At 39.1% G+C, this 26,766-nt stretch overlaps 1 protein-coding gene across 1 annotated transcript in view; it reads left to right on the forward strand.

Annotated features, from left to right (window-relative positions):
• LOC118818836 (heterogeneous nuclear ribonucleoprotein L-like) overlaps positions 1-26,766 on the forward strand; it is an 83,983-nt gene that overhangs the window by 51,354 nt on the left and 5,863 nt on the right. The window contains exons 3-11 of the mRNA XM_036586334.1: positions 551-788; positions 3,544-3,629; positions 6,603-6,699; positions 6,843-6,915; positions 17,545-17,616; positions 21,072-21,286; positions 22,039-22,160; positions 25,660-25,861; positions 26,363-26,420. Coding sequence (XP_036442227.1) covers positions 551-788; positions 3,544-3,629; positions 6,603-6,699; positions 6,843-6,915; positions 17,545-17,616; positions 21,072-21,286; positions 22,039-22,160; positions 25,660-25,861; positions 26,363-26,420 — 1,163 coding nt within the window. The remainder of the gene's footprint in view (positions 1-550; positions 789-3,543; positions 3,630-6,602; positions 6,700-6,842; positions 6,916-17,544; positions 17,617-21,071; positions 21,287-22,038; positions 22,161-25,659; positions 25,862-26,362; positions 26,421-26,766) is intronic.

Genomic DNA, 26,766 nt, shown 5'->3' on the forward strand with positions numbered 1-26,766 from the left:
AAGCCTTCATTTATCAACAATGTGGAACATACCAGCTCTCACTCAAAATCCATCTGAGCTCCTGTTCGTCATGCTTCACAGAGTAAGAGTGATCTAGTTCTAGCTTTTTATATTCTAATGAATGCAGATATGTGGAGAGTGAGAGGGTTAGCCTATATACGTTTTTAACTGCTATGCTTGTAACTATGGGTCTTTTACTGTAAGTGCTTACATACTGTGCAGAAGTCAGAGACTATGCTTCATTTATTTGATTTTTTGTCAAAATTCCATTAAGTACAAGTCATTCATTTTTAGAATATACATCTGAGGAGATAATCCTCTTGTATAAAGGAGGGCAAAGTCAAGTAAAAATAAGTGGAATTTAAAAATTAATTAAAAGATATAGAGAAACATGACCTAGTAGAGCACCATAACTGTCCCCTTCAGACAGACTATACTTAAGTCTTTTATCTTTAAAAGATATGAGAAAATCAAGCTCTTTTCCAGCCTGAAACTGGATGCTTCTCTGCAAAGTGCATTACTTATGTATATCCCTCTTCTTCTCTTGCAGCTATGTGATGATGATGCCATTTAAGAGGCAGGCACTGGTGGAGTTTGAGGACGTGGAGAGCGCTGACCGCTGCGTGGCATGTGGCTCCAACGAGGCCGTGTACATTGCGGGACAGCAGGCCTATTTCAACTACTCTACCAGCAAACGCATCACCCGGCCTACCAATGCAGATGACCCCAACAGTGGAAACAAAGTGCTGCTGCTCTCCATTCAGAACCCACTCTACCCCATCACTACGGTAACTAGAAGTCTCTAGACCTCATTACTTTGGTAACTAGACTCTGCTACACCCCATCATGATGGCTCCTAGGATCCACTGTAGCCCATTACTATAGCAACAGGAACCTACGATACAGAATTGCTGTGATGTTTAGGGCCTTGCATGAAATATTAAATGAGTGGTTTGGCGAGAAATCGAATTTACACAATTTTTCACTTACCCCAGGAAGTAAGGTAGTCAGTTAAGACTTGTTTTGTATCCAAATTATTCTTCTTTAGGTTAGTGCTGGATATAATGTGTGTGGGCTAATGTTGCTAGCAAGCATGAGAAGTCAATAGTCACCCAAATCTTTTCCATAAATACAACCACAAAACTTCTGTCAAACTGCATCCATGTCTTTATTGAGGTGACAGGCTTATCATCTGCTACTATAGTTTCAGTTCTCTTGGGGTAATTCCAATTTGCATGCTTCACCACGATATTGGAAACCTCACCACTAAAGAACTGATGATGTCTCTTTAAGAAAGCATTACATTGCATAATGTGATTATTCTGAATAACAACAAACATACTGTCAACCATAAGGGACACTAATAACTTGATAGACCAAGTCTGAGTTATTGTAAAAGCAAAAAAAAAGGATTCATGTGATGCTCTGTGGAGCTGATGTAACATAGTAGGTCATCATCATAGAAGGTAATGATACAGTCCAGAATGGGTTTAAGTCCCCGCTCAGGCAGTATTGCTAATATAACACAATGTTTGCTTCCGTCTAAAATATGATTAGATCTCTCTTGAGGAATGCAATATGCTGTAAATTAAGTATACTAAACTACATGTTCAATTAGTTTAATGACCTCGCTGACTTATGTAAAAGTTGGAAGTACACATACAAGTTTGAGACAGATATCAGGAATATTTCTGAGTTATGAAATTTGTCGTAATGGATCTGGCAAAGCAGGAATGCATGACAACAGTAAAACACATTTTCTCCAAAATCCACAAAAATCCACATGCATGTTATTCACTATTGTTTTCCTGACTAGCAAATGAAGTGGTTACAGTAGACTCTGTTAGATGCATTAAGGCTTTTTTTTTCTCTCCCATGCAAGAAAAATTCTGAAACGGAAGTGGCTTTTGGTTTATGAGTTTATACTCATTTGGTGTTTGTGCTTGTAGAACCAAAAGCACAAACCGTTTTGATCAATTATTTCCTGGCTTGATCTTGCATGCATGTAGCAGTTGCTTAGCATAAAACAGCAAGACTGCTCTTGTATGGGAAGTTCACTTCAGCTTACTGTTCACAAGGACTACTACGATAAAATCTGTATAGTAAACCTCATCACTATGGTAACATTCATTGTATCCTTGCCACCTAAACCACTCGGTACCACATAATAACATAAATATTTCATAATCAGTTACCTGGGTACTTTAATTCATGGAATCACATATCTCTTTAATGATTAAAATCCCTGTGACCTGAAGTTTTGGCAATTGAAAGTACGTTGTCGCATTACTGTGGCAACCGGAATCCCCCATTACTGCACTTCTCACACTCCAGCAACACATTGCTTCATCACCAGGGTAACTGCAACATTTTCTAATCATCAGCCAGCATTCACATGCTCCTCTGTCACTTATCCCAAGGCTGCCATTGATAGCCGACCAATATGAATACTATCAGTGACAATCTAGTGCAGGACTCTCTAATGGCTAGTCAGCCGAAACCTCATTGATCAACATTATGTGAGTTCCCATTCCTTTGGTTTCAACAACCCCCAATAGAATCCCCTGCTTTAGCGTAGGTCTCTCCTATAGATCAGTGTCCTGAGCAGACACAATCAAGGCTGCACTCCAGTTAATGGGCCTTAAAAGATCCTCACCGCCTGCAGTGCTGCTATGTTAAGTGGCATGGACCTTTTCAGGAGAGAACAGCAAGGCCTGATTAGACATATAGATCTGGGTTTCGAACAGCATCTAGCTTGATTAACAAGCTGATGAGCTACTTCCAACTGCATTCTGTTCTGAATCTTAGTGGAGTTTTAAAGGGCACAAAAAAAAACATGACCATAGTTACTTGGAGTGCAGATCTCTGACTTCAAAGCAATGCAGTCCTTTAGAATGTGATTTGATGCATCATGAGAATCTAAATGTTATTATTTTAATACGTAGTGATTTAATGTGAAATTGTTCACTGTAGAGACACTATGATTTCTTTATAATGGCGGTGATAGGAACCAGAGGTTGTGATATCTACAACATATTGTGGTGTGCGCCCGTCCTGCCAGGGCCCGAGCTCTAGGCGGGGACGAAGCCTGACGAGGATGGCAGGGAGAGGAATGCCGCGAGTGAGGGGTGGACGGGCGCACACCAAACATATATACATACAGAAGAAAACAGTTGCACCCCTCCACCATAAATAGATTTTAAAAATTATGTGTTTTCTCATAACTATTGCAAAACAGCATCTCAGGCATCAGGCAGTGCATTTGTAACCATTTTTGTAACAGATTTTTATGAAGCATAAAACGCTTCAGGCATCTGGTTCCTATCACCACCACTGTAAATTTAAAGTTTCTCAAGCATGGCACATTGAACATTAAAACACACTGAATTAATTCACATCTTTACCATGTGATTACACACACATTTTAAAAAAACTGGTGAAATTCTGAGCTGAGCCCTCTTCATGTGTATGTATGGGTCAAGTGCTATTTTGAAGCGTTTGACATTGATGTGACTCCTAATCGTTGTCTGTTTCATGTTGCAGGATGTTTTGTACACTGTGTGCAACCCCATTGGCAACGTGCTGCGGATCGTCATCTTCAAGCGCAATGGAATCCAGGCCATGGTGGAATATCCTTACTGGAGCACTTACTGCTGAGATAGGGATGCAAGAGGCTCAGCACCCTGTGTGTGGGTGTGTGTGATGTGTATAAGGGTGAATGTAACTAAGCACTGTTACACAACAGGCAGTTTTAAGTGGGCAGGAATAAGGCATAATGCATTGCGTTATGAGATCTTTACACCATATTGGCAGGGTTAGTTCTTTGCGTACATGCTATAATACTCACTTACAAAGCTTGTTTTTTTTTCAGGTTTTTCATGCTTAAAAGTGAATCAAATTAAAAAAGGGGGTACATGTTAACTCCAGAAGGATGCCAACAATAGCCTTATTGACAGTGTAGATTCATGTAACTTCATTCATAGATCTTTTTTCCCAGCTGATGTGTGGCTTAAGGTCCTGTTCTTTTGAGTAATTTATACTTTTTAAGTCACTCAAAGCCCATGTAACAGTTTACAAACTAATGTTCAGCTACTGGTATATTTCACTCAGGCCGTAGCACCTTTTACTCATTTAATGGCAGATTTCACTCAGCCGCTGGCATATTCCACTGTAGGTAGTCTTAACCTTTTAGAGAACCTAAGTGGTTAGTGAACTAATGAAACTATTACTGTACTATATTGATCACCTTAAAACTCATCATTATGATCATTTATGGCTTGAGGTTGACACCGAAAGGGCTGTTAATCTAAAGCCTTTAAGATAAACAAATGCCAGTTGCTAAACCTCAAGCTAATGTTACTAGCCCAGTCACATCGTAACTTGCTTTATCTCGTACCTTTTAACAGGAAACAGCAAGTTTATGATTACTGTCAGAACAAAACTTTGTACTTCCAAAAAAGTACCTTAACAGGAGAAAGTAAAACGTTCTTAACTTTCAATGTAAGTTGATGTTACAGGATTTTACTCTTAATAATTTTGAAGAATTATCTACCATTAAAATTTGACACAGTGTACACAGCTACTTGTTTTTTTTTAATTCTGTGAAAAAAAAAGAAAAACAACAAAAGCAGAGATACAAGGTTTTGTTCTAACGCCGACATTGTGATAGTTAGCTGATACCAAACGTGATGAATCCACTAAATGCTGAAAGATGTAATCCATTAGATCTGTTCATCTGTAGAGTGTATATAGAGCTTCAGCTCAATGTTTATCACTATAGTGCTTCCTGTGTGCTATTTAAATAGAGCTGCATTTGCATAGTTGAAACTTACTATCCTATCTGCTTTCATTAATTTTTCCTGATCTCTGATCTGGTAGCCATGCTAGTCAGCTTTGCTGTGGGCTACAGATCAGGCAAAGTCAAGGAAAGCAGGTCGAAAAGGAAGATTCGTTCAGTTATTCATAACTAGCCTGGGCTGACTAACCCTGCCACAGTGGCATCACATCACATTCCCAAGTCCTGTACACAAAAAGGCATCTTCACACACTGTCACTCACACTGCACGTGTGGACATCTTCAACTTCAAGCGTACAGACCCACACACACCCAGTTCACCCGCACACACATTACTCTACCGCTTGCTGCTGCGAAGCTAGATCAGCATGAGGACCTCTCCAGCGTTTGAGGGCCCTCATCAAATATAGATGTATCCAGGGCAACACACACTGAAGCACGACATTGACGAGACGGGCCTCCTCCACAGAGAGATGACTTTGAGTTGAATCGCTGAGGAGGAAAAAGCTCATCAACAAGCCATTTCTCTGTCTCTCATGTTACGTGCAAGTAGGTTACTCATCAAAACAGCTTTTAAAAAGTACAACAGTGCACTGTATGACTTTGGACAGCTGGCTCAAGCCTAACCATTAATGCTGATAAAGTTAGTGCTTAGAACTTAGTGCTCGCAGTTATCAGCAGCAATAGCAAAAGCACAGCGTAATTCAATATTGATTATTTCTCATTATAATAATTTCTCATGATAGTTTCATTATAATAATAGCTTGTAGCTCATTGAAACTGCAGAAACTACAGACTTGTTTTGCTAAAAGAAAAACATTTTTGTGTCATTTTTGTCATTTCTTGATGTCAAATTTTGTCCCCAACTCTTTTTGAAAGTGTAGTTTAAAATATGTTGTGTAATAGCTCACTTCAGAAACCAGTTTATGCTATTTTCAGTTTTTGAAGAGTGCCATGAAATCTGAAGTTACATTTTTGGTCATTTTTTGCCAAAGTTTTTTGAAAATTTGTTCCTTTTTTGCATTTTCATGTCCTTTCTTGTCCTAGTGAATTCAGAATGCTTTCAGTGACTGCAGAAGTAATTCAATAGTTATGAATTTAAAAGCAGTACAATAGTGGTTATATCATTTTTGTGCTGGTAAAAAGTATGTAAGCACAGCTTTGACAATTGACTACCACAAACGTTTTTTTTGTTAGGCTTTCAACCTTTTCTTAAGCACTTTTTAAACAAAGCTCGTGCTTAATATCAAAACAAACTGAAAAAAGAAATGCAGACTGTCAGACTGTAAACATAATTCATTTTGGAACTGTAATTAAGTATGAAATTATGTACATTTGAAAAGCATACCAAAATGAATGTAAGAATTCTGTTATGTAGTCAATACACTGTGGTGTAGTTGCTTCAGTTGCTTTACTGCAGTGAGGACTTTTTACAGCCCAAAAACTTGATTGAGACCAGGAAGACCCCCAGCGCGTATAGCCACCTGCCTCTGGCCACTTACTAAAATGCTTCTATGAATAGAGGCTTGCACATATGGTCTTGTGAAGTGTGTGGACGGCTGCCCTTGGCTTTGACCTTACTCGGTCACCATGCATCCTACAATGTCAGTTCCTATGGCGAGCATCTCTGTTGCAACATGGTCCACCTTGGTCTACTCACAAAGTTGGGTGTTGCGTGATGTGCATTTTCTTTTTCTGTTTGTTTCTTGCCCGTCTGTTCAATTGTAGAAGTGCAGAAGAGCGTAAGGTGATGCTGTGTTTGTTGCAGTTCACTTGCTGTGATTTTCCTTGACTGCCTGTCCTCCACGTTTGAATCCGTCCAGAACGCCCAGAAGGCCAAAGCGGCCCTCAACGGAGCCGACATATACGCCGGCTGCTGCACACTGAAAATCGAATACGCTCGGGTAAATCTGCAGCGCTCACACACACACACAGTTACACACTTGCACACACGTACACACAGTCACACACACGTACACACACCCACCGGTGGAGCCTAACACACATGCACTGCCGCTGTGCTCTCTCTCTCCCTCCCTCATTCTAGCCCTCACGCCTCAACGTCATCAGAAATGACAACGACAGTTGGGACTACACCAAACCCTTCTTGGTCAGAAGAGGTGAGCGACTGATTTACTTTGTAATCTGTGTGTGTCCAAACCTCCATTCCAGAAAAGACATGACAGCATGTAAAATGCAAGTAAAACCAGAAAGCAGTGATTTGTAAATCCACTTCAGACCTGGATTTAGAAGAAAGCAGTCTAGAGACAAGATAAATAATGTTTTACCTTATTAACTTTATTGGTTTTTGCAAATATACACTGCTTCTGAAACTAATGGCTGCATTGTGTTTCAAAAAAGTGCAGAGAGAGGCACCTTAAGACTAGGAACATTTGTGAAACGTTTAAAATGATCTTAAACAGGTGATGCAATCATGCTTGAACATAAAAGGAGCATCCAGGAAAAGCCAAGACTTTTATAAACAAGGGTGGGTTGAGGGTCACCACTTTATCAATGTTCCTTAGTGAACAATTGCAAGGATTTTAGGTATTTTGCTCTCTACAGTGCATAATACCATCAGAAGATTCTCTGCGCGTAAAGGGCAAGGCCGAAAACCGCAACTGAATGGCTGTGACTTTCGACCTCTCAGACATTAAGTTAAAAAACGTCGTACCTCTCTGCATCCACAAATGCAAGTTATGACTGCACTGTGCACAGTGGAGTCTTTATGTTAACAGCGCCCAGAAATACCTTTGATATCTTTAGTCTCAACCTCATCTAAAACGAACCCATGCACAGTAGAAACTTGTACTGTGGTCTGATGAGACAAACTTTCAGATTGTTAATGGAAATAATGGATGCTGTTTTCGCTGGGCAAAAGAAGAAAAGGACCATCCAAATTGTTACCAGCATAAAGTTCAAAAGCCAGAGTCTGACATGGTGTGGGGGTCTGTTAGTGCACAAGGCACAGGCACATCTGTAAAGGCACCAGAGAAATACATACACACTTTGAAGCAGCATATGCTGCCTTTTACACAACATCTTTTTCAGGAACGCACAAGCTGATTTCAACATGACAGCTCCAAGCCACATTCTGTGTGTGTTACAACAGCATGGCTGCATAGTCAGAGAGAGCAGGTGTTAGGCTAGCCTGCTTGCAGTCTAGAACCGGCTTCCTTTGAAAACTTGAGGTGCATTATGAAATGCTAAATACAACTATTAAGGCCCTGTACAGTTGTGCAGCTGATGACGGAACGGAAGAGTGATCAGTCGGTGTTTTTCGTCTGTACACACTATTTTTTGCACGTTTTCAGTTAAGTACAGGTCCCACAGAATTCACTAGTCACTGTTTTCTGTTTTAATTAGCATTTCACATACTGCTCCAGTCTTTTTGGAATTGAGTGTGTGTGTGTAAATGTGTAGTCCTTTGAAAAGCTTTTTTCCCTTTCATATCCACCTTGTCTCTTTAATGTTCTTTCGTTTCTATGTCCATGTGTGAGCTGTCATTTTCTTGAATCTTGAATAAGTTGTGTAAATCGACATCCTTTGAAGCAAGAATGCAGAAAACGGATATTCTGTTTTTTTTCATGCGTTCATTTCGCAATGCATATAGCCAGAAACCTCATTGATTGTTTAGAATGACCTCTTTTCTCCTTTTGTGAGCTTGAAGAGTCTACAGTGAGCGTATGCGCATAACACACCTTGAATACCTTCAACAGCATACAGACCATTGACAATCCATATAGGTCTTTACATTCTCATTTGATCTTGTCTTATAGGCAGGGGTGGAAAATGTGCAGAGAAATAATGCTTGAGGGGAAGTGTCGGTACTTTGTAAAAAGCTTTTTACTAGCAAAAACTATTCCATTAAAATGAATTGGGAATGGCTAAAAATTTGTACATGCTTGAACAAAATTCCCAGACAGGAAAAAAAAAAAATTTAATGAGATTTTTTTACTTTTTTTTCAAATTTCACTTTTACTTATTTTACTTATTTACATTGAATTTCTGATATGAACATGCCCCCAGCGCGACTCACATTTGCCAAAGCTTCAAGCAAGGCGTGGTCAGCGGCTGTTTGCTTCATCACAGTTAGTCTTTGTCTTTTTTATGTGATTTTATTTTATATTTACAACGAACCTAAATGAACAGTCATCTATGTCACTCATGTGCACCTCTACACCTCTACACTGTATTAAGTGGAACAGGGTAGAGGATGAAGTGTTTGAAGTGTTTATGAGATTTAAACTGATTAAACAATATTGCCTTTATTATTGTTTTTTATTTATTGTTATTATTTTGGTATTATTTTACCTGCAATCACACTTTTCTACCTCTAGGTGTTTTTCTGCATATGAATGATTAGCAGTATTACTAAATAAATCACATTTTACAAATAAAAACCGTAGACCTATATATCTATGCCAGCCTAGGGTGGACTACTGAAGCCTCCGCTCTAGTGGCGTGTACTCCTTGGAAGTTAGTGTTTCCTGTAGACTTGCATTACTTTTTGCCGTTCTTGTCCTCTTTCAGCCATCCATTGTTGCTTGGGAACAATAACATTCTCTAAAGGCACTACATTTCTTAGCAGAATAATTGTTTAACTGAATTATTAATTATTATTAATAATAAATTATTTCTGTGCAGTTTTTGTATAGTAAAAATTGTGTAGTTTATCATATTTTATGTTGTCAATCGTTTTAGAAAATGAATAAGCCACTTAAGGCAGTGTGTTACAGCGATTTACTGTGGATAAGTTTAATCTGCTGTGCATTGTATCTAATAATAGCCTTACCCATGATAAAATCAGTGCAACATGTGGTTTATTGCTTTATCTTGCGTAAAGAGGGTACATATGCACGGTTTACACGTTCACCTGTGCCTATGCACAATAGATAAATGACACCTCAGGTCTTTGAAGTATTTTGAAGGTCAAAATGAAAATGTAAGTGAAAATTGAGTGTAAGTATTCAGTTGTTATTCACTTTGTGTAAAGTACAAATCTTTTAAACTAGCACTTAAGTGTAACACAGTACAAATATTTTCCACCCTCTGCTTTTTGATTTCAGCAGACGATAGAAACGTATCAATGATTAGAAAAAAAACACACTTCATTTGAAACATTAGGCTGCTTCTTAACAACTATTACCAATCTAATCCAGCAGCACAGCTTCAAAGCCATAACACACACAAGAATGACCTTCCGTAAAAGAAAAAGATGACCTGTGATTGCATTAATTCAAGAAGGATGAGGAGGGGGCTGAGGCATTCTTGGGTGAAGCAGGGGATACGTCACGGGGGCACAAGAGCGTGTGATTAACCAGCTTATGGATCGGCTGGATCACCGCAGCACCACTGCAGCTGCTGCTATCCCCCCCGTCCTTTACCCGCAAATAGAGGGTAAACAGAGTGTTATCACCAGAGCAGCCGCTGCTGCTTAGCAATCGATCGGTGTCTTCTATATGGGATTTGAAGGTCTGTTTGACTTTGTCCGTGGCGCAGCTCTCTCAATGCTGCTGTAGGTGTGTGCTGTCAGACTCTGTTGTTTTGTTATTGAGGCGAAGGGTCACGTGTTTGGCAGAAGATGCTGTGCTGGAATTTGAATGCTAATTGAATCCTGAGCTACAGAAATAAATAAAAGCATATTAATGGAGCTGCCAGGAGTGGAAAGAAAGGTAGTCACGCCCCCTCTCTTTCACTGGTTATTACAGTCAGCACTTTGTAAAATTACAAATGTCATGAAGGTACATAAGAAAGCCTTATTAGAGGCCTGTAAATAATGGGTTCAGTCTTGTCAAAGTGCCAACTGTAATTAAAGGGCCCATGTCATAAAAAAACAGTTACTTGCTTGAAATAAAACAGTGTAATGTAGTATATTAATACTGTTGAAGTTTCAAAATGTACCATTCATTCCTCAGACTATACTGTCCATAAATGGAAACTAAGCTGCAACAACTTTGTTTTTATGATGTCTCCAAATACACTTTTTACATATATACACCTATTTAGCCTACAGCAGTTCAGCCGCCCCCATTCATGCTGAAGTTATGAGCAGTGTTTCGTCCTGAACTTCGTTTTGAATGAGGCTTAATACAGGGGCAGTCACAACAGAAGTCATTTACATATCGACACTGTCCAAAGAAAAACAGGTATCTTCAAAATAGTAACTTTACAGGAGAAGGCAACAACACTCTTACCTTTCAGTGTAATTTAATGTAAAGAGGTTTTATTCCAAGTGATTTTAGAGCATTTCTATTGGTCCATTCTTCATGAAATTTACATAAAGGACAGCTGAAGGTGTGCTGAAATGATGTAGAAAATAAAAATGGACAAAAATAAAGATTTTGGTTTTCTTTGGACAGTGATGATATATCCGTCTTAAAAGCACAGTAACAAAAACAGCCTGTTTAATTGTAATTAAAAGGTTGGAAAATGGTCATGTAAAATGAAGGATGACTTTTCCGGTACATAAACGGTCACAAAGAGAAGCATATGTGGAAAAAAAAAGCCAGTTTTGAAACTTTTTTTTGTCACAGTTGAATCATGGCTGAGTGTCATTCAGAATGGTTTGCTTCCAGTACCGATATCATACCTTGGCTTTGACAGTGATTCTTAACAGTTTTTGAATACCTTCTTTTAAATGACAAACAGAAAGTGGTTATGGCTTAAACCTAAAATACATGAAAAATTAGCTCATGATGTGCATACCTGGACTTACAAAGGTGAAACACATCTGCACATTTTAATGCACAATTACTGTTTTCTATTTTATATTTTATGTTTGATTTTTTCCCAATATGTTAAAAACAGGAATTGTGCACTAAAATATGCAGACATATACCATATTTATATCTGTTCCTTATGGGGGATGTGTTTACTTACACCGATCAGGCATAACATTATTCTACAATTACAGACTGTAGTCCATCTGTTTCTCTGCATACTTTGTTAGCCCCCTTTTACCCCGTTCTTCAGTGGTCGGGACCCCCATGGAGCCTCACAGAGCAGGTACTATTTGGGTGGTGGATCATTCTCAGCACTGCAGTAACACTGACGTGGTGGTGGTGTGTTAGTGTGTGTTGTGTGTGTATACCCATCTCCAGCACCTATGGTGTGAGGTGCAGGAAGTTGGTATATTTACTGACTGCAAGCGTTTTCAGTCAAGAAGCACTGAAGTCAACAACATGATTGGCTGTCCAAATTACATTCCCTATCAGAAGTCTAGATTTTGGAACAAGTGTCCTTATTAGGGCTTGCGAGTCCTAAGTCTGACTATGTAGGTAGTGAAATACTCTATTTCGGATGGTACTTTATAAGAACTGAATTTCGATACTCTGCCCTATTTGGAATTCAGTCTCAAATCAGTCAGTTCCTTTTGGAGGTTTTTCAGTTGCGTTGACTGAACTCAGCAGCCCTTTTTCCACAGCAAGTCCAGGGCTCAGGCCAGCTTAACATGGCAATAACAGATTTCATAGGGCTGTTGAAGAGTACGATGATTCTGTTGTTAACTGAGCTCTTGAGATGGAGCAGGATGTATAACAGTCAAACAAAAGAGTATTTTGTGAGACACCTTATTACTACAAAGGTGAGCTGGAACTAGACTGACTGTGAACCTGCAGTGGAAAATTTATTATTATTGGCATTTAAGGAACTGAGTCACACTGTGAGCATAAAAACAATGATATCCAAGGTGGAGCTGTCAAGATTACTCGATTAGTCTTTACTCAATTCAAATTCATGTTCTTGATGAATTGATAATGATAAGTTGGCAAATTAACATGATGAAAATGCATATTTTTAAATATCCCATATCATTTATTACCTTTTTTAATGTAGTATGCAAACATTGTTGAAGTTTCAAAAGGTACCATCCATTCCACAGTCAATGCAGTTTATACATGGAAACGAAGCTGCAAAAACAGCATGTTTTGAATTCACAGATGTTTTGATGTCACAAAAAACAACACATTAACATATATCCACCTATTCAACCAATAGCCAATTAGCCCCACCCATTCACATTGAAGTTATAAGGAGTGTTTCGGCCCAGACTGCTGTTTCAGGGAGGATACCTTGCAGCCAATCAGACTAGAGATTTTTAAATAAAAATATTTTTTAAATAGCTTCTTTTTTTACCTCTTTCACGATTTTTTGAAAGGCTATGCATTGTTTGTTACTGTTTCTTTCTATTTTCATATCTATTGTTTGGCCTATTTTAAGTCCTCTGATTACTCAGTTACTCAGTAAAATAATTGGTAGATTACCCAATTACTAATATAATAAATAGTGACAGCTCTAAAAGCAGTAATGTTGTGTGGAGAGGAGGCAGGTAGAGAGTGAGCTGAACATTCACAGTGTGAAGGTCACCTTGAACCCTAATCCTCCCCCCACCTTCCCATGATTCCTGTGGAAAATGGAGCCCAGTGGTGCCCACAGGTTCCCGTCGCTAACCGCTCATTTTGTAGCAATTAGCATCGCTCTGCATGACTTCTCCCTGCAGGCCTCCAGAGCTAAATAGAAAGAGAACAGAAAGAGAAAGAGAGGGGAGAAACGGAGGGAGAGAGAGAGAGTGTTGCTCTTTTCTCCTTCCGCTCTGCCTCTGACAGTCTGGAGTAAGACTTTGTTCCTACGCGTGTGCCTGACTTTGAAGTGATGTAATGCCGGCTGATGTGTTGCGTTGGTGCTGAGAACTTCCTTCCTCGCTGCTTTTTTTTCTCGCTTGTAGAACTGTCTTCAATGAAAAGCTCAAAATGATGCTGGATATTGCGAATAACAAGACACTGTCTTCTCGCATTTGTGAAACAGGCTTAATTTAACAATGGAAATGGCTCTGCTTTCTGACTACAGCTGTTCTTTCTTCCCCCATCTACCTCCATCCTATTTTCCTGTTTTTTTGTTTTTCTTCTTGAAATGGGGCATAAAAGTGAGTGTTGTTCTCATTTAAGTGTTTTCTTGCCACTGGCTGCACCTTTGTAAGTGCAGGCATGCACATCGACAAACCCTTCATTCAGAGAGAGAGCATCTTTCATGTTTTTTTTCTCTCACTGAGCCCAGCTGGGGTTTTCATCTGTCTCCGAATTTCCCCACTCCCGTCTGCTTTGAGCAACAGCAGAGCTGGCTATGAAATGTCTTTTTCTATTATTTGTGATGCAACTCTATTTTCGCTTTATTTTAAGCAATATTCCAACATACTTTTTAGCCTCATTTGTTCCAATAAAAGTACCAGTGGAGGTACTGTCTTTAACATTGGTCCGTGACATGACATGCATTTTTTGTGTCTATTATTTTCCTATTAAATAATTCAATAAATATCTATTAAATTTCCAATGCATCAAAGTAAAATTTAGGCATTTATTGCTCCCAAAGTCTGTAATTGTCAGGTTTGAATACCCCAGTCAAATTGCATGTGTGCATCATTTTCTAAGTGAAAATAAGTCCATACATCCTCTACTTTGAACTATTCTAAATATGGCATTTTCCTGCACATTTTAGTGCATAATTTAAAAATAAAACATAAATGTTAAAATATGTCATTTTGCACTTTATTAGAGGCCACATTTTGTTTTGTTTTTTTTAATATGTGAAATTCAGCAAATAAAAAACAGTTGTGCATTAAAATGTGCAGAAGCAAGTTGACTGTAGAGGGTGTTTACTTCTATTTACATAGGAAGTCAACAAAACATGAAATTGGGGTGCCCAAATTCGATATCGAGATTGGTATCAAATATACCGTGCTTATTCACTTGTACTCAGCTTCAGAAAAATGCATCTATACTAGCATCCGATACCATCTGATACTGTGTGACATAAGCCCAGCGTACACCGCCACGCTAAAGAACAAACGATTGAAATGAGGGTCTGCTCACACAGAAATGTGTTGCTGACGGCAGGGAGATTCAACACAAAGTCACTGGTCAATTCACACATTCCGCCTTGGCATTATTTTCCTGCCAGGAATTCATTCTGTGATATTAGCCCATTTTTAAACAAACATGATCATAACCGCTTCCCCAGTACAGGTGAAGGCACGTAAGCTAACAAAACAGAGGAGAAAAAGTTGACATTTGCTACCAAAGTCCATATTTGCTGACTTTACACTGCTTGACTGAATAGAATTACAAGGTATGAAAGTTAATACATTCTGTTTTTTTCCTGTATTGTCGTGCTGTGTATATTTCAGTGTGCGATGTGGTAAGCCAAGCTGATGTAGGTCCGCTTCTCAGCATGTTTGCTCAGTACTCGGTATGCAGTGTTTTATTGAAAATAAAAGTTGTCTGCAGGGCTTTTCATGTAGCAGGTCAGTCTGACCAAGTGTTTTTGTAGAGTGTGAGCATGTAAATCACAGGATTTGTCTCTACACGATGGTCTATTCAATAGTACAGTTTGAGTCACCAAAGAACAATATAAACTGGCTTTACACGGCATCCAATAACAGCTTAACCAGCCAGCCAAAGAACTTCAACAAGGCATAAAACTCTGCGAGTGAGCTCCATGGGTGTATTAGCCTCAGATGCGATTCCTGCTGTCACTGTGCTACAGAGACTGTTGTTGAAAGAGACTGATGAGAAGCAGGAGAACAAAACTATGAAACATAGTTTACTTACAGCTATACAGAAGTACTTTTCAGACGAAAGCCAGACTCTTCTGCAGCGCTATTCATTCCACAATAATTAATGTAGCAAAGCTATCTAAATTTAATTATTTAATTTTTAAGGTACATTGCACTCATTTATGCTAACAACTACTTAATTGTAAGTAGGTTTAGTCATTATGGTATCAGACTCTGTATCAGTACTCAGTCTCAGGTATTGAGGCATTTAAACATTTAAAATCATAACATTGAAAAATAGGGCAGCTTTGAAAGTATTCAATGCATTAAAAAACATTTTTCCAAAACATTTTTCTCAAACGTCACATGGCACAACTAACAACACAAGAACATTTATTCTGACATACTGTTAGGAATAGGCAGCGTTTTGCATCGTTAAGAAGACCCTCAAGAAATTCATGGTGCAATGCCCAGGTCAATAGCCCTCTCACAAATATTGAAAAAAATGTCATTTTTCAAACAAGTGGTGTGATGAGGAAAACAATGAAAACAATAAACAATAAATCATTGTAATAATGTTGATTTAATTGAGAAAAATGTATGTATAAACCTGAGCAAAGGGCAGAGTTTTATACAGGTATCCAATTACAAAAACTAGTTTATAGATGTTTGCAGTAGTAGTAAATAGCTTTTAAAAATGTGTTATTTATGTCAGCACCACCTGACATTTTCTGGGTAGTAAAATTGCCGATTCTATTTCAAAATGAATTTATACAATTTAAAAGCCATGAAACCAGTATCAACACATTGAAAAGATTTTTGCAGAAACAGTTCACGTCACGTCCTTTAATAAGATTTTTTAAATTAGCATTTTAAAGGCCTAATTAGCCATTCACCCAAATACATGAATCATAAAGCAGGGGAAAAAAAGCGCTCCTCATAAAAACTCAGCGTGACATTTCAGCCAGCAGGGCCTTTGTCAGATGCCTTCATCAGAACAAACAAAAAGACATGCATAATACAAATACTACCCACTTAAACAAGAATATTAATCAAAAGAGATATACTTTAAAGCCAAAAACACATATGACTGGTAGAATTGGTAGAAAATTCAGGGCCATCAAAATCAGCACAGCCAGACGTGCTAACAGCTTTCCCCCAGAGCTGTAGCACTCATTAACGACAGTGGACACCTCACACTTTATACTTAAACTAAACCATCAAACCTCCAAACCTCTGTAACATAATACTGTTTGCACAACTGTACAGATGTTACCTTTCTGCAAATACTTGTAACATTCTGTAATATTCTGTATCTAATAGTTTTATAGTATATGTCATCAGACCTTAACATGTATAGATATTCTTATCTGCATATGTCCAGATATTCACACATCTCTTTAGCGTCTCTCCAAACCTCTTTGTGTTGTAGTGTTTTTTATTTTTTTTCCCTTAGCTGAATCGTTGTTAACAGATTGTTTGCTTGTCTTGTCTGTTTAGTGTGTTACATGTCATACATGTGTCATCCACCAAGACAAATACCTTGTATGTATAACGTACTTGGCAAAATAGTGATTCTGAACTCCAGTGTATCTTTAAAGGGAAGTACACCTTCACAGTTTTTTGCTTTATTGTTCTGAGACTATCAATCTTTGTTGTTTTTCTAGTTCTGATCTGACATTTTGAACATGAAGGGTATGGGTGACAGGACTGTAGGCTGTCTGATCTACTCTACTACTATAGAAGAGTCCTGTATTACTCTTGTGCTGTACCTCTTTCACTTTTGACACTCCCTCCCCCCATCTGAGTTGTAGCCTTTCTGTGCCTGTGACATTTAAAGGGCTTTAGACAGCCCTCTCTCTCTCTCTCTCTCTCTCTCTCTCTCTCTCTCACTCACACATACACACAAACTCAGTATGATCGTATCTCTCTTTCCTTTACTGTTCATGTATGAAGTAGAGGTTTGCAGTAGTCGTTGCTATGTGAAAGTGAAAACAAAATTCTGTTGTAATGCAGATTCCATCTCATTTCCTATTGCACTTGATCTTCCCTCATTATATTTTTGCTTTCAATCTCTCTGCCTAAGATTATGTGCATGCATATTGCATGTTTTATCTGTGATTGTGTGTATGTTTATGTCTGCAACCCTATGGCAGTTTCACACCTCTCTCACAACTGTGAATATGTGCTTTGATTACAGAACGTGGCAAAGGCAGACAGAGGCAGGCCATACTAGGGGAGCATCCGTCCTCCTACAGCAACAACGGTTACGGTCAGTCTTCATCTCTCACACACATACGCACACATAGATAAATGTTTGTTTTTATACACTGCCGAGATGGTGGGTCATTCACATGTTTCATTCATCAGTAGCTTTTTGTAATAATGATATTATATATAGTCGCTGTCTGAAAAACAAAAGGTTAAGGGAACAACATTTTTTTCAAGACATTTTGGACCATTTTGGTTGGTCTGTCATGAAATTTTAACACAGGACAGAGTAACTGGAGTATATAAATAATGCACAAAAATAAAAATCAACAGAAGTGAAGTAGAAGGTTTTTGTGCAAAAGCAGTATGTGCGTATCTGTATGCAATAATAAAATGCCATATATGTTTTATATGTAAATACCTATATGTCATATTTGTATGTTCTGTATGTATTACATATATGTAAGTACCTGTATGTAATTATATGTAATATTATATGTGTAATATGTACTATGTAATACATACACTTATTTGTAATAGTAAAATGCCTCATAAGTATTAGATATAAATTACTGTATGTAATAATAATATGTTCTGTATGTACTGTATATATGTAATTCATACATGGAATATTACTATGTTCCATATGTACTATATATCTTGTTGCTCTCCAAAAATACATGTCCAAAATAGTAACTTTACAGGATAAGGCCAAAACATTTGTAAGAAATAATACGTGTTCTGAGTTTGTCACACCACACCAAAATGTGTTATTAACCAACCAGCCAAATTTCAGTAATGAAAAACATTGCGAAGTATATAAAACTAGGTTTCAAAATCACAGAAAAATAAGCAGTATTCTCTGCTCTGATACGCTGGTGGCGTGTCCTCTGAAGGTGGCTGCACCATGTAACTGCTGCACCATTTAAGGTGGAGCAGAAAATTTGAACAAGAAGCTGACGAATAGGAAGCCGACTTCAGCTTCATATTAACATTAGCATATCCATTAGCTCGCTAAGTTGGGCAGTAAAGCCTCTCCTGGATTGAAATGAAGCCGCTAGCAGCTGACTAGCTGACAAACAAACAGAATAAACTCCATCTAGCAGCTTTATTGGACTTCTACAGCCATGCATTTTTGAGCTACCAGAGCCAGAATCCAATTCGGAGCCAGAGGACACTGATCTACCTGAGGATCAACCTCGTTCCTCTCCTGGTAATTTTTTTCCCCCATTTTTGCAAGTTAGAATCAGGTATTACTGACTAGCATAACCAAGTAATGTTAGGCTGGGAGAACCGCTAAACCTAATGCGCTCTAGTTTATTACTGACTTGCACAACCTTGCCAAGTAAAGTTCGGCTGGAAAAACCACTGATACTAATGTGCTCTAGTTGTTTTAACATTATAGTCTTAGGGGAAGAGTCATGGTTCCACTATGGCTCCAGTGCGTCATCGAGCCATCATTTCAGGCCCACTCAAAAAAATCCTAAAGAAATGGTCTTAATTGTTTATGGTTTAACTCCACAATTCAGGACGACATAGTTCACAGTCTTTTCACATGGTTTCAGTAGTTATTTTTTAACATGTAGAAGGTGTTTCGAAACAAATCATTCTGCTGCCTCTACAGTCTCCCAAATTGCTTGATAGGACAAGAAAAAAAACTTTAAATTTTAATCGAAGTATCAAGATTTTTTCCAAGTCATTTTAGACCATGTCTGTTGGTTAATTTATCCTCACATTTTAACACATTGTAAAGGGCAGCTGCTATTCTCAAATCTTGAAAAAAAAATGAAAACAACAAAAACAGAGGTACAAGGTTTCAACAGCATCAATAGCCATTTGCACTATATGGCTAAAAGAATGTGGACATCCCTTCTAATGATAGAATTCAGATGTTTCAGCCACACCCATTGCTAACACGTGTATAAACTCAAACACATAACCATGTAATCTCCATAAACAAACACTGGCAGTAGAATGAGTCATACTGAAGAGCTTGGTGACTTTAAATGTGCCACTGTCATAGCATGTCACCTTTGCCACAAGTCAGTTTGTGAAATTTCTGCCCTGCTAGATCTGCTCTGGTCAGCTGTTAATGCCATTATTGTGAAATGGAAGTGTCTATGAACAACAACAGCTTAGCCACGAAGTGGTCACAGAGTGAAATTCACGGACTGAGGCAGCTGAGTACTGAACCACGTAGTCTCACTTACTACATTGTTCTGTAGTGCCTCTGGCCTGACCCCGTAGTTCCAGTAAAGGATAATGTCAGTGTTGCAACATACAAAGACATTTTAGTCAGTTATATTCTGCCTATTTCAACTTTGTGACAACGGTTTGGGGAAGTCCCTTGTCTTTCCCAGCATGACTGCACCCCTGTGCACAAAGCAAGCTCCATAATGACATGGATTGACAAGTTTGGTGTGGAGGAACTCTAGTAACATGCACAGAGCCATGACCTCAACCCCACTCAACACCTTTGGAATGAACTGGTACATCTGTTATGAGCCAGGCTTTCTCATCCAACATCAGTGCCTGACAAATGTTCTTTTGACTGAATGGGCAAGAATTCCCACAGACACACTCCAAATTCTTGTGAAAAGCTTTCCTAGAAGAACGGAGGCTGTTATATTTGCAAAGGGAGGCCAAGTCCATATTAATGCCCATGGTTTTGGAATGGGATGTCTGACAAGCTGTGATGGTCAGGTTTCCGCATATATTCGGCTGTCTAGTTTATCTGTCTAATAATCATGTGCCCATGTACATAACTGTCCTTATGTAGTAAGAGTTTTCTAAGCCTGACCTCAACCCCAGTAACCAAAAAGAAATGTTTTGCCCTTTCAGGTATAAAAATGTACAATGTTACAACCACATTTTTAATCCTGTAGGTTAGCCCTGTTTTTCTTTAGTTTTCTTCAGAACAATTCTGTCCTGAAAACGTACAAAAACACATACACAAACACCACTCATCTTTGTCGTCTTTTTCCCCCTCCTCTCTTCCTGTGTTGCTCTGCAGCTGTTTCTCAGTTTGGGTGATTAAGCTCGATCACCTTTTACCACACAGATAAGGAGGTGGGAGAGAGGGATGGAGGGATGGATGTGGAGGAGAGACAGAGGAGAGAAATGAAGTAGGGAGGATGGGGGGGTGGCGGGGGATGAGATGCTGGTCTGCTAAGCATGGTGTAATTAGCACGGGAACCGGAGTGCATCAAACTAGAAAATAGTGTGTAATTTCTCTCTCTCCCTTTCTCTCTCTCTCTCTCTCTCTCTCTCTCTCTCTCTCTCTCTCTCCCTCTCCCTCTCTCTTTTTTTTCTCTCTCATTCTCGTCTTTTTTGTTTCTGAGACATTGCACCACAATATAGAACAGCTGCTTTCTGCAACTGACAGGTCTTCCTTTCCCTTCTGTCTCTTCCTCTCTCTCTTTCTTTCTCTTTCTCTCTCTCTCTCTCTCTCTCTCTCTCTCTCTCTCTCTCTCTCTCTCTCTCTCTCTCTCATATCCCATATCCATGGCTGTCTAGGGTCACACTGCCCCCTGCTGCCATTGCCCAGTAACAACCGGTTCAAGAGGAGTTCCCATGAGGTGCCCGACGTGGTGGCATACCCTCTGCCCCAAACCTCCTCCTACATTGCCCACTCCTCTAGCTCTGTTGCCATGGTGAGTGGCCTGCATCCTACCAAGATGAACTGCACCCGCATCTTCAACCTCTTCTGTCTCTATGGTAACATTGAGAAGGTAAGTGAGACTTGAGAAGAATGATGCTGCTGTGTTTTGTCACTCACTTAACAGATAGTATTTCTGTCACATGGACATAGAAGAGCAAAAAACTGTCTTTCTGGTGTCAAGAATTGGTCACAAGTAGACATAAACTAAGCAGTATACACTTTGGGGCAGTTTCTCAAGTGCAGATTAAACTTAATAGGATTTATTATCTTAAAAAATCATTGACATTGCAGTTTAGCCCAAGACTAGGCTTTATCTGTGCCCATTTAATGGCCCGTTGAGGTCCAAAAGTTTGTAGACACATTTCTTCTGAAATTATGTTTGCCCCTCCTTTACTGCAGTAACAGCCTCTGCTCTTCTGGGAAGGATATACACTAGTTGTTGGAACATTGCTGTGAGGATTTGATTGCATTCAGCCACAAGAGCATTAATGAGGTTGGGTACTGATGTTGTATGATTAGTTATGGATCACAAACGCCACTGCTCTACAGCCCAGTGCAGGGGGGGCTTTTTAGCCCTCTAGATGACGCTTGGCATTGAACATGGTAACCATGTGCCGTTCTAGAGCGTCCCATCCTGTTGACGATGATTTTCTATTGTCCTGTGTCAGGAGTGGGTGCATCTTAAAGGGGAGGAATTCTCTAATTTGATGGAGTGTCTGGATACTTTTGGACATACAATGTAACCATGCAATAGTTCTGAGAGTAAAAGTTCAGTTTTTTGTGAGAAAGGCTGCTGGTGATGTGATTCATGTATGTTTTTAGGTGAAATTCATGAAGAGTGTGCCAGGCACAGCCCTGGTGGAAATGGGAGATGAATACGCAGTTGACCGTGCCATCACACACCTCAACAGCATCAAAGTCTTCAGCAAGAGGCTCAATGTTTGGTATGAACGCTTTTCATTTACTGACAAAAAACACTGCAACTAGAGATAAATTAAAAGGCAAGGACTCAAGGTTGTCAATTGTTCTTGGCATTCATTTATTTTTATATCACTTTTTGTTCAGTAATTAAGCTTGTGATGCAAGATAAATTTACATGGCAAGTCTACTTTATCTTATCCTAATGCACAATATTTGACCTACACCGCATTTAGATTGGAACATGCCTAAATAGCAGTGTAGCAACTAGCAGCACTTAGTAGCACTTAGTAGCACCTTTAGTAGCTTTTATTTGATGTTAGGCTCGCTTGCATTTTGGTCAAACTTCAACGGTTCTTTTAAAAATCTGTTTATCGTGAGGTACACTACCATTCAAAAGTTTGGAATCACTGTTTTGGTTTAATATAAAGCAAATTTTGTTGCAGGTGCATGTAAAAAAAAAGGTAGAACTGTGAAATAAGGAATCACAATTAATCACATTTGGCTTATCTGCTTAAAGTTCACCCCCGCAAACGATTTTTCTATTTATAAAGCAATATAGTCCTTCATCAGTGGTCACAGGACGCTGCCCAAAGGATTCTGTTGGCTGGATATGTTTGGTTGGTGGACTATTCTTAATCCAGTAGTGGTGTTGAAAAACTCCAGCAGCACTGCTGTGTCTGATCCACTCGCACCAGCACAACACACACTAATGACAATGTCACTGCAGTGCTGAGAATGATCCACCACCCAAATAATACCTGCTCAGTGGTGGTCCTGTGGGGGTCCTGACCATTGAAGAACAGGGTGAAAGGGGGCTAACAAAGTACTCAGAGAAACAGATGGACTACAGTCTGTAATTGTACAAAGTACAAAGTGCACCTATATGGTAAGTGGAGCTGATACAATGAATGTAGATACAAGGAGGTGTTCCTAATAAAGTGCTTGGTGAGTGTATATATATATATATATATATATATATATATATATATATATATATATATATATATATATATATATATATATGCAATAGCGTTGTTATGTGTCACTAGTGAAATGACTAAATTAGTGAAATGAAGACGTTGAGTGTTGAACTGTTCTTCTACTTATTACCAGGTTGCCTCGGAGCTTCCGCTCTAAGCTTCATTTTGTCTTTTTGAGTCTTCCTCGAGAGCCCTTCGGGGATGAGAGGACGTCTCATTAAATTGGCTGACTTCATCCATCAGAATAATTCACTGGTGTAGCACCAGATTCAGTTAAGAGCGGGTGTTGCGTGCAACAGCTACCGCGAGCCTTGAAAGCATTTCATTAACCAACTCAATTCTGCAAAGCCGCTGCACTTTTCATCCTCAGGATTTTTCAATATCAGATAAAGCAACAAGGATACTTCAGCCCACAGGACTATAAGCTTTTACATGTATTTACTTAAGCTATGCTTCTGCAACTTAAGCTATGCTGCGCTGCCACACTAGGAGGATATGTGCTGACCGTAAGCACAGTGTGGATTTTAAAGTAAGTAAAGTGCATTCCAAGTTGAAGGGCAAGTAGAGAAAAAGGTGTAGCTCTCTTTTTGTCCTCCCTGTCTTCTTTTCTTCTAGCTGGGAGCCTTGTCTCCTTTCTCTGCCTTTTTACCTCTGGTTGTTGTCATTGAAAATGCTCTGAATTGCTGTGGTCCAGTCATTTCTGAAGGATAACCTTTTTCTCTTTTGTGTTACTTCTCTCCACTCTTCCGTCATTCACCATGTCTGTGTTTTTCACCTTTCTCTAATCAAAATGTCTGTCATTTGCTGTCCTCTGTCTTCCTCTGTGCACTCACTCCTCTCCCCTCGCATGCTTAACCCTTTAATGCTAAAGTTAAAAAAGAGGTTATTTCTGCCTTTAAATAAACTCTTCTCTTTTAATAAAATGAGAATCATGTTTATTTTGGTATGTTAAGAACATCATGTAACAAAAACCTGTAGAAAACAAAACTAGATTTTTTATTTTGTTTATGTCACAGACTGTCAGCAATTATGCAGTACTCTACAATAGTCAGAGATCACCCCCAGTCACAATGGCCATTGAGTACACATTATTCATTTTTCATCTGGAAAAAAGCTGGAAACATACATTTCAAAGAAAATTACACAGAATCGTCAGCAGCTATATACAATATTTTTTGGTATTAGGTGTGTCCACACTCCACAAGGATAGTTTTCCGCACCTCTGAAGTCTTATTTCCTTTTCTCAGTAACAGCTTCTTGACAGCTACACATCCCTTCAGATCTATAGCATTGAGTTGTCTTCTTACAGTGAAGGATGGACAGAAACACCTGTGGATTTTTCAGGTCTAAAGTAAAAGTGGAGCTTGATTTTCTCCTCTGTCTCAAAGATAAAAGCTTTAAGTGCTGTTTATCTGATGAGGACGGTCTTGGCGATCTTCCAGGTTTTGCATGGTTGTTAGAAGTCCCGTTTTCTCTGTATCTTTTAATCATTTTTCTCCTTTAGCCATTTTAGGAAATGAGAAAGAAATTTGAAGGCAGCTAAGGTTTGTTTGGGTAGTTGCATGAGTGAATGGTGTCTTTTTGAAGGGGAACATAACGTCAGTGTTCGTGGCCAGCTTTTGTTGGGAGGACACAGCAGTTACTCGTTGGTTTTAAGATTGAAAGGATGGAGGTGTGAAAGTGGCAGTATGTGCACAAAAGCAGTGGACAAATTAAATACTAATAGATTTGATTTTATACTGAGTGTTGGAAGCTTTTGTGTAATTTTCTGTTAAAGATTTATATTTTGTTTGTGTTTTTTTTCAGACACTATATTGTATCTAATGGTTGTTTTGGCTGGACATTGAATAAATGGAAGGGTGGTCTCTGACCTTTGCACAGTACTGTAAATTCAGTTTGGGAGTGTACTTTACACTTTACACTTCACCTCTTATTGATTATGACATTGTAATAATAACCTCCTACTTAGCCAGGCTTGTTTTGAATGTGTAATAAAGTGGAATTTTAGCACACTAGACTTGTGATATTATGTGCAGCACGCCATTGTCTGATCGTGTCTCCTAGCTATTGCTAGTTGACAGTACTGTCATAGGGACTGGTTAGGCAGGACACATTCCAAAAATGTGAAGTAGCCTAAAAACTACTGTTACTATAATAGCTATACATTGTCTTTTTTGTTTTTGCTAACCGATGTAATCACAACATAAAAAACGCTTAAGCCCATGTTCATGTTTTGTGAAGGAAGCTATTCGATGTGTGGAAGGCTGCAGCACGGCTTTATCAGATTAACAAACACGACAACGGTTGTCATTCGGCTCAAGCCTATAGCACACAGAACCCTCTATTTCACATGCTGATGCATTTTACCGTGTCCAGTGCAGATATGAATGCGGTTCAACTACTCTGGGGCAGATTTTAATGAGTTACAGTAGACAAAGACAAAGCTTCTCAACATATTGCAGACAATATGTTTGGTAAGATAGGGTTAATTCTCCCTCTCTCTTTCCCCCTTCTCTCTCTCTCTCTCTCTCTGTCTCTACAGTGTGTCCAAGCAGCATGCAGTCATCCCCAGCCAGGTCTTTGAGCTGGAGGACGGCTCCAGCAGCTACAAAGACTTCGCCATGACCCGCAACAACCGCTTCACCAGCGCCGGGCAGGCCTCCAAAAACATCATCCAGCCACCCTCCTGCGTCCTGCACTTCTACAACGTCCCTCCCTGCATCACCGAGGACGACCTGCTGAGGGTCAGTGACTCTTCAGACAGCAGAATAAAGCACAGAAGAAAAGCTCTGATGCCATAAAAGCCCAACTGGAGGAAGATACAATGTGGAGAAAGAGCACAATCCTTGCTGCAGCTGTTAGCCTTCTGATCCACCCACACTTAGTCCTTGTCACCCACTGTGGTCATTACGCAGCATCTTTTGAGCTCCGATAACATTTAAGGGTGTTACAAATGGCTGCTTCAAACTAGTCGACCCAATGTGCCTGCTCACCATGATAAATGAATGGAATCATTGCTCGTACCCTATATTTTGTGCAGGGGCTTTGGTGTCATGGTTGTATCGTATAGAAAATACTAATTGTCTAAGAAAAATGTGATTTGTATTGTGTTGCTCAAAAGATACTGGAGAAATTGAGCAAGGCTGTTGTTTTTTTGTTTTATCAGAACATCCCTCTAGTGGGCTTTGTCTGTTATTGCAGCCTCGTGACAGGCAAACATTCACTGTCTTATTGATCTCTTCCAGTTATGCACGGAGCACGATGTGCCAGGCTTCATCAAGTTTAAAATGTTCGATGCCAAACGTAAGTTACTCCGTAAGAAAACCAGATGTAGTCAGTCAACCAAGGTGTGTTTGGTGTCCATATTTTTCCATATCTTTTAAGTCAACAGTCACTCAGATCTTTTTTGTACATACAAACGAAGACCTGGATGCAGTTTGAGCAGATTTGAGAAGTTTTGAGGATGTGTTTACTCAAAAAGATTTCGGTGACTATTGACTTCTAGTGTTTCTTAGCAAAGTTAGCCTCATTGTTCCTTTGCTAATCTAAACAAGCAAAATTTGGACACCAAACATGTTTTGGCTGATCGACTGCATTTGGGGTTAAGTGGAAAATTGTGTAAATTTGATTTTTTGCTGGAGCATTGCTT

Source organism: Colossoma macropomum, unplaced genomic scaffold, assembly GCF_904425465.1.
Source record: "Colossoma macropomum unplaced genomic scaffold, Colossoma_macropomum, whole genome shotgun sequence".
NCBI classification, from domain to species: Eukaryota; Metazoa; Chordata; class Actinopteri; order Characiformes; family Serrasalmidae; genus Colossoma; species Colossoma macropomum.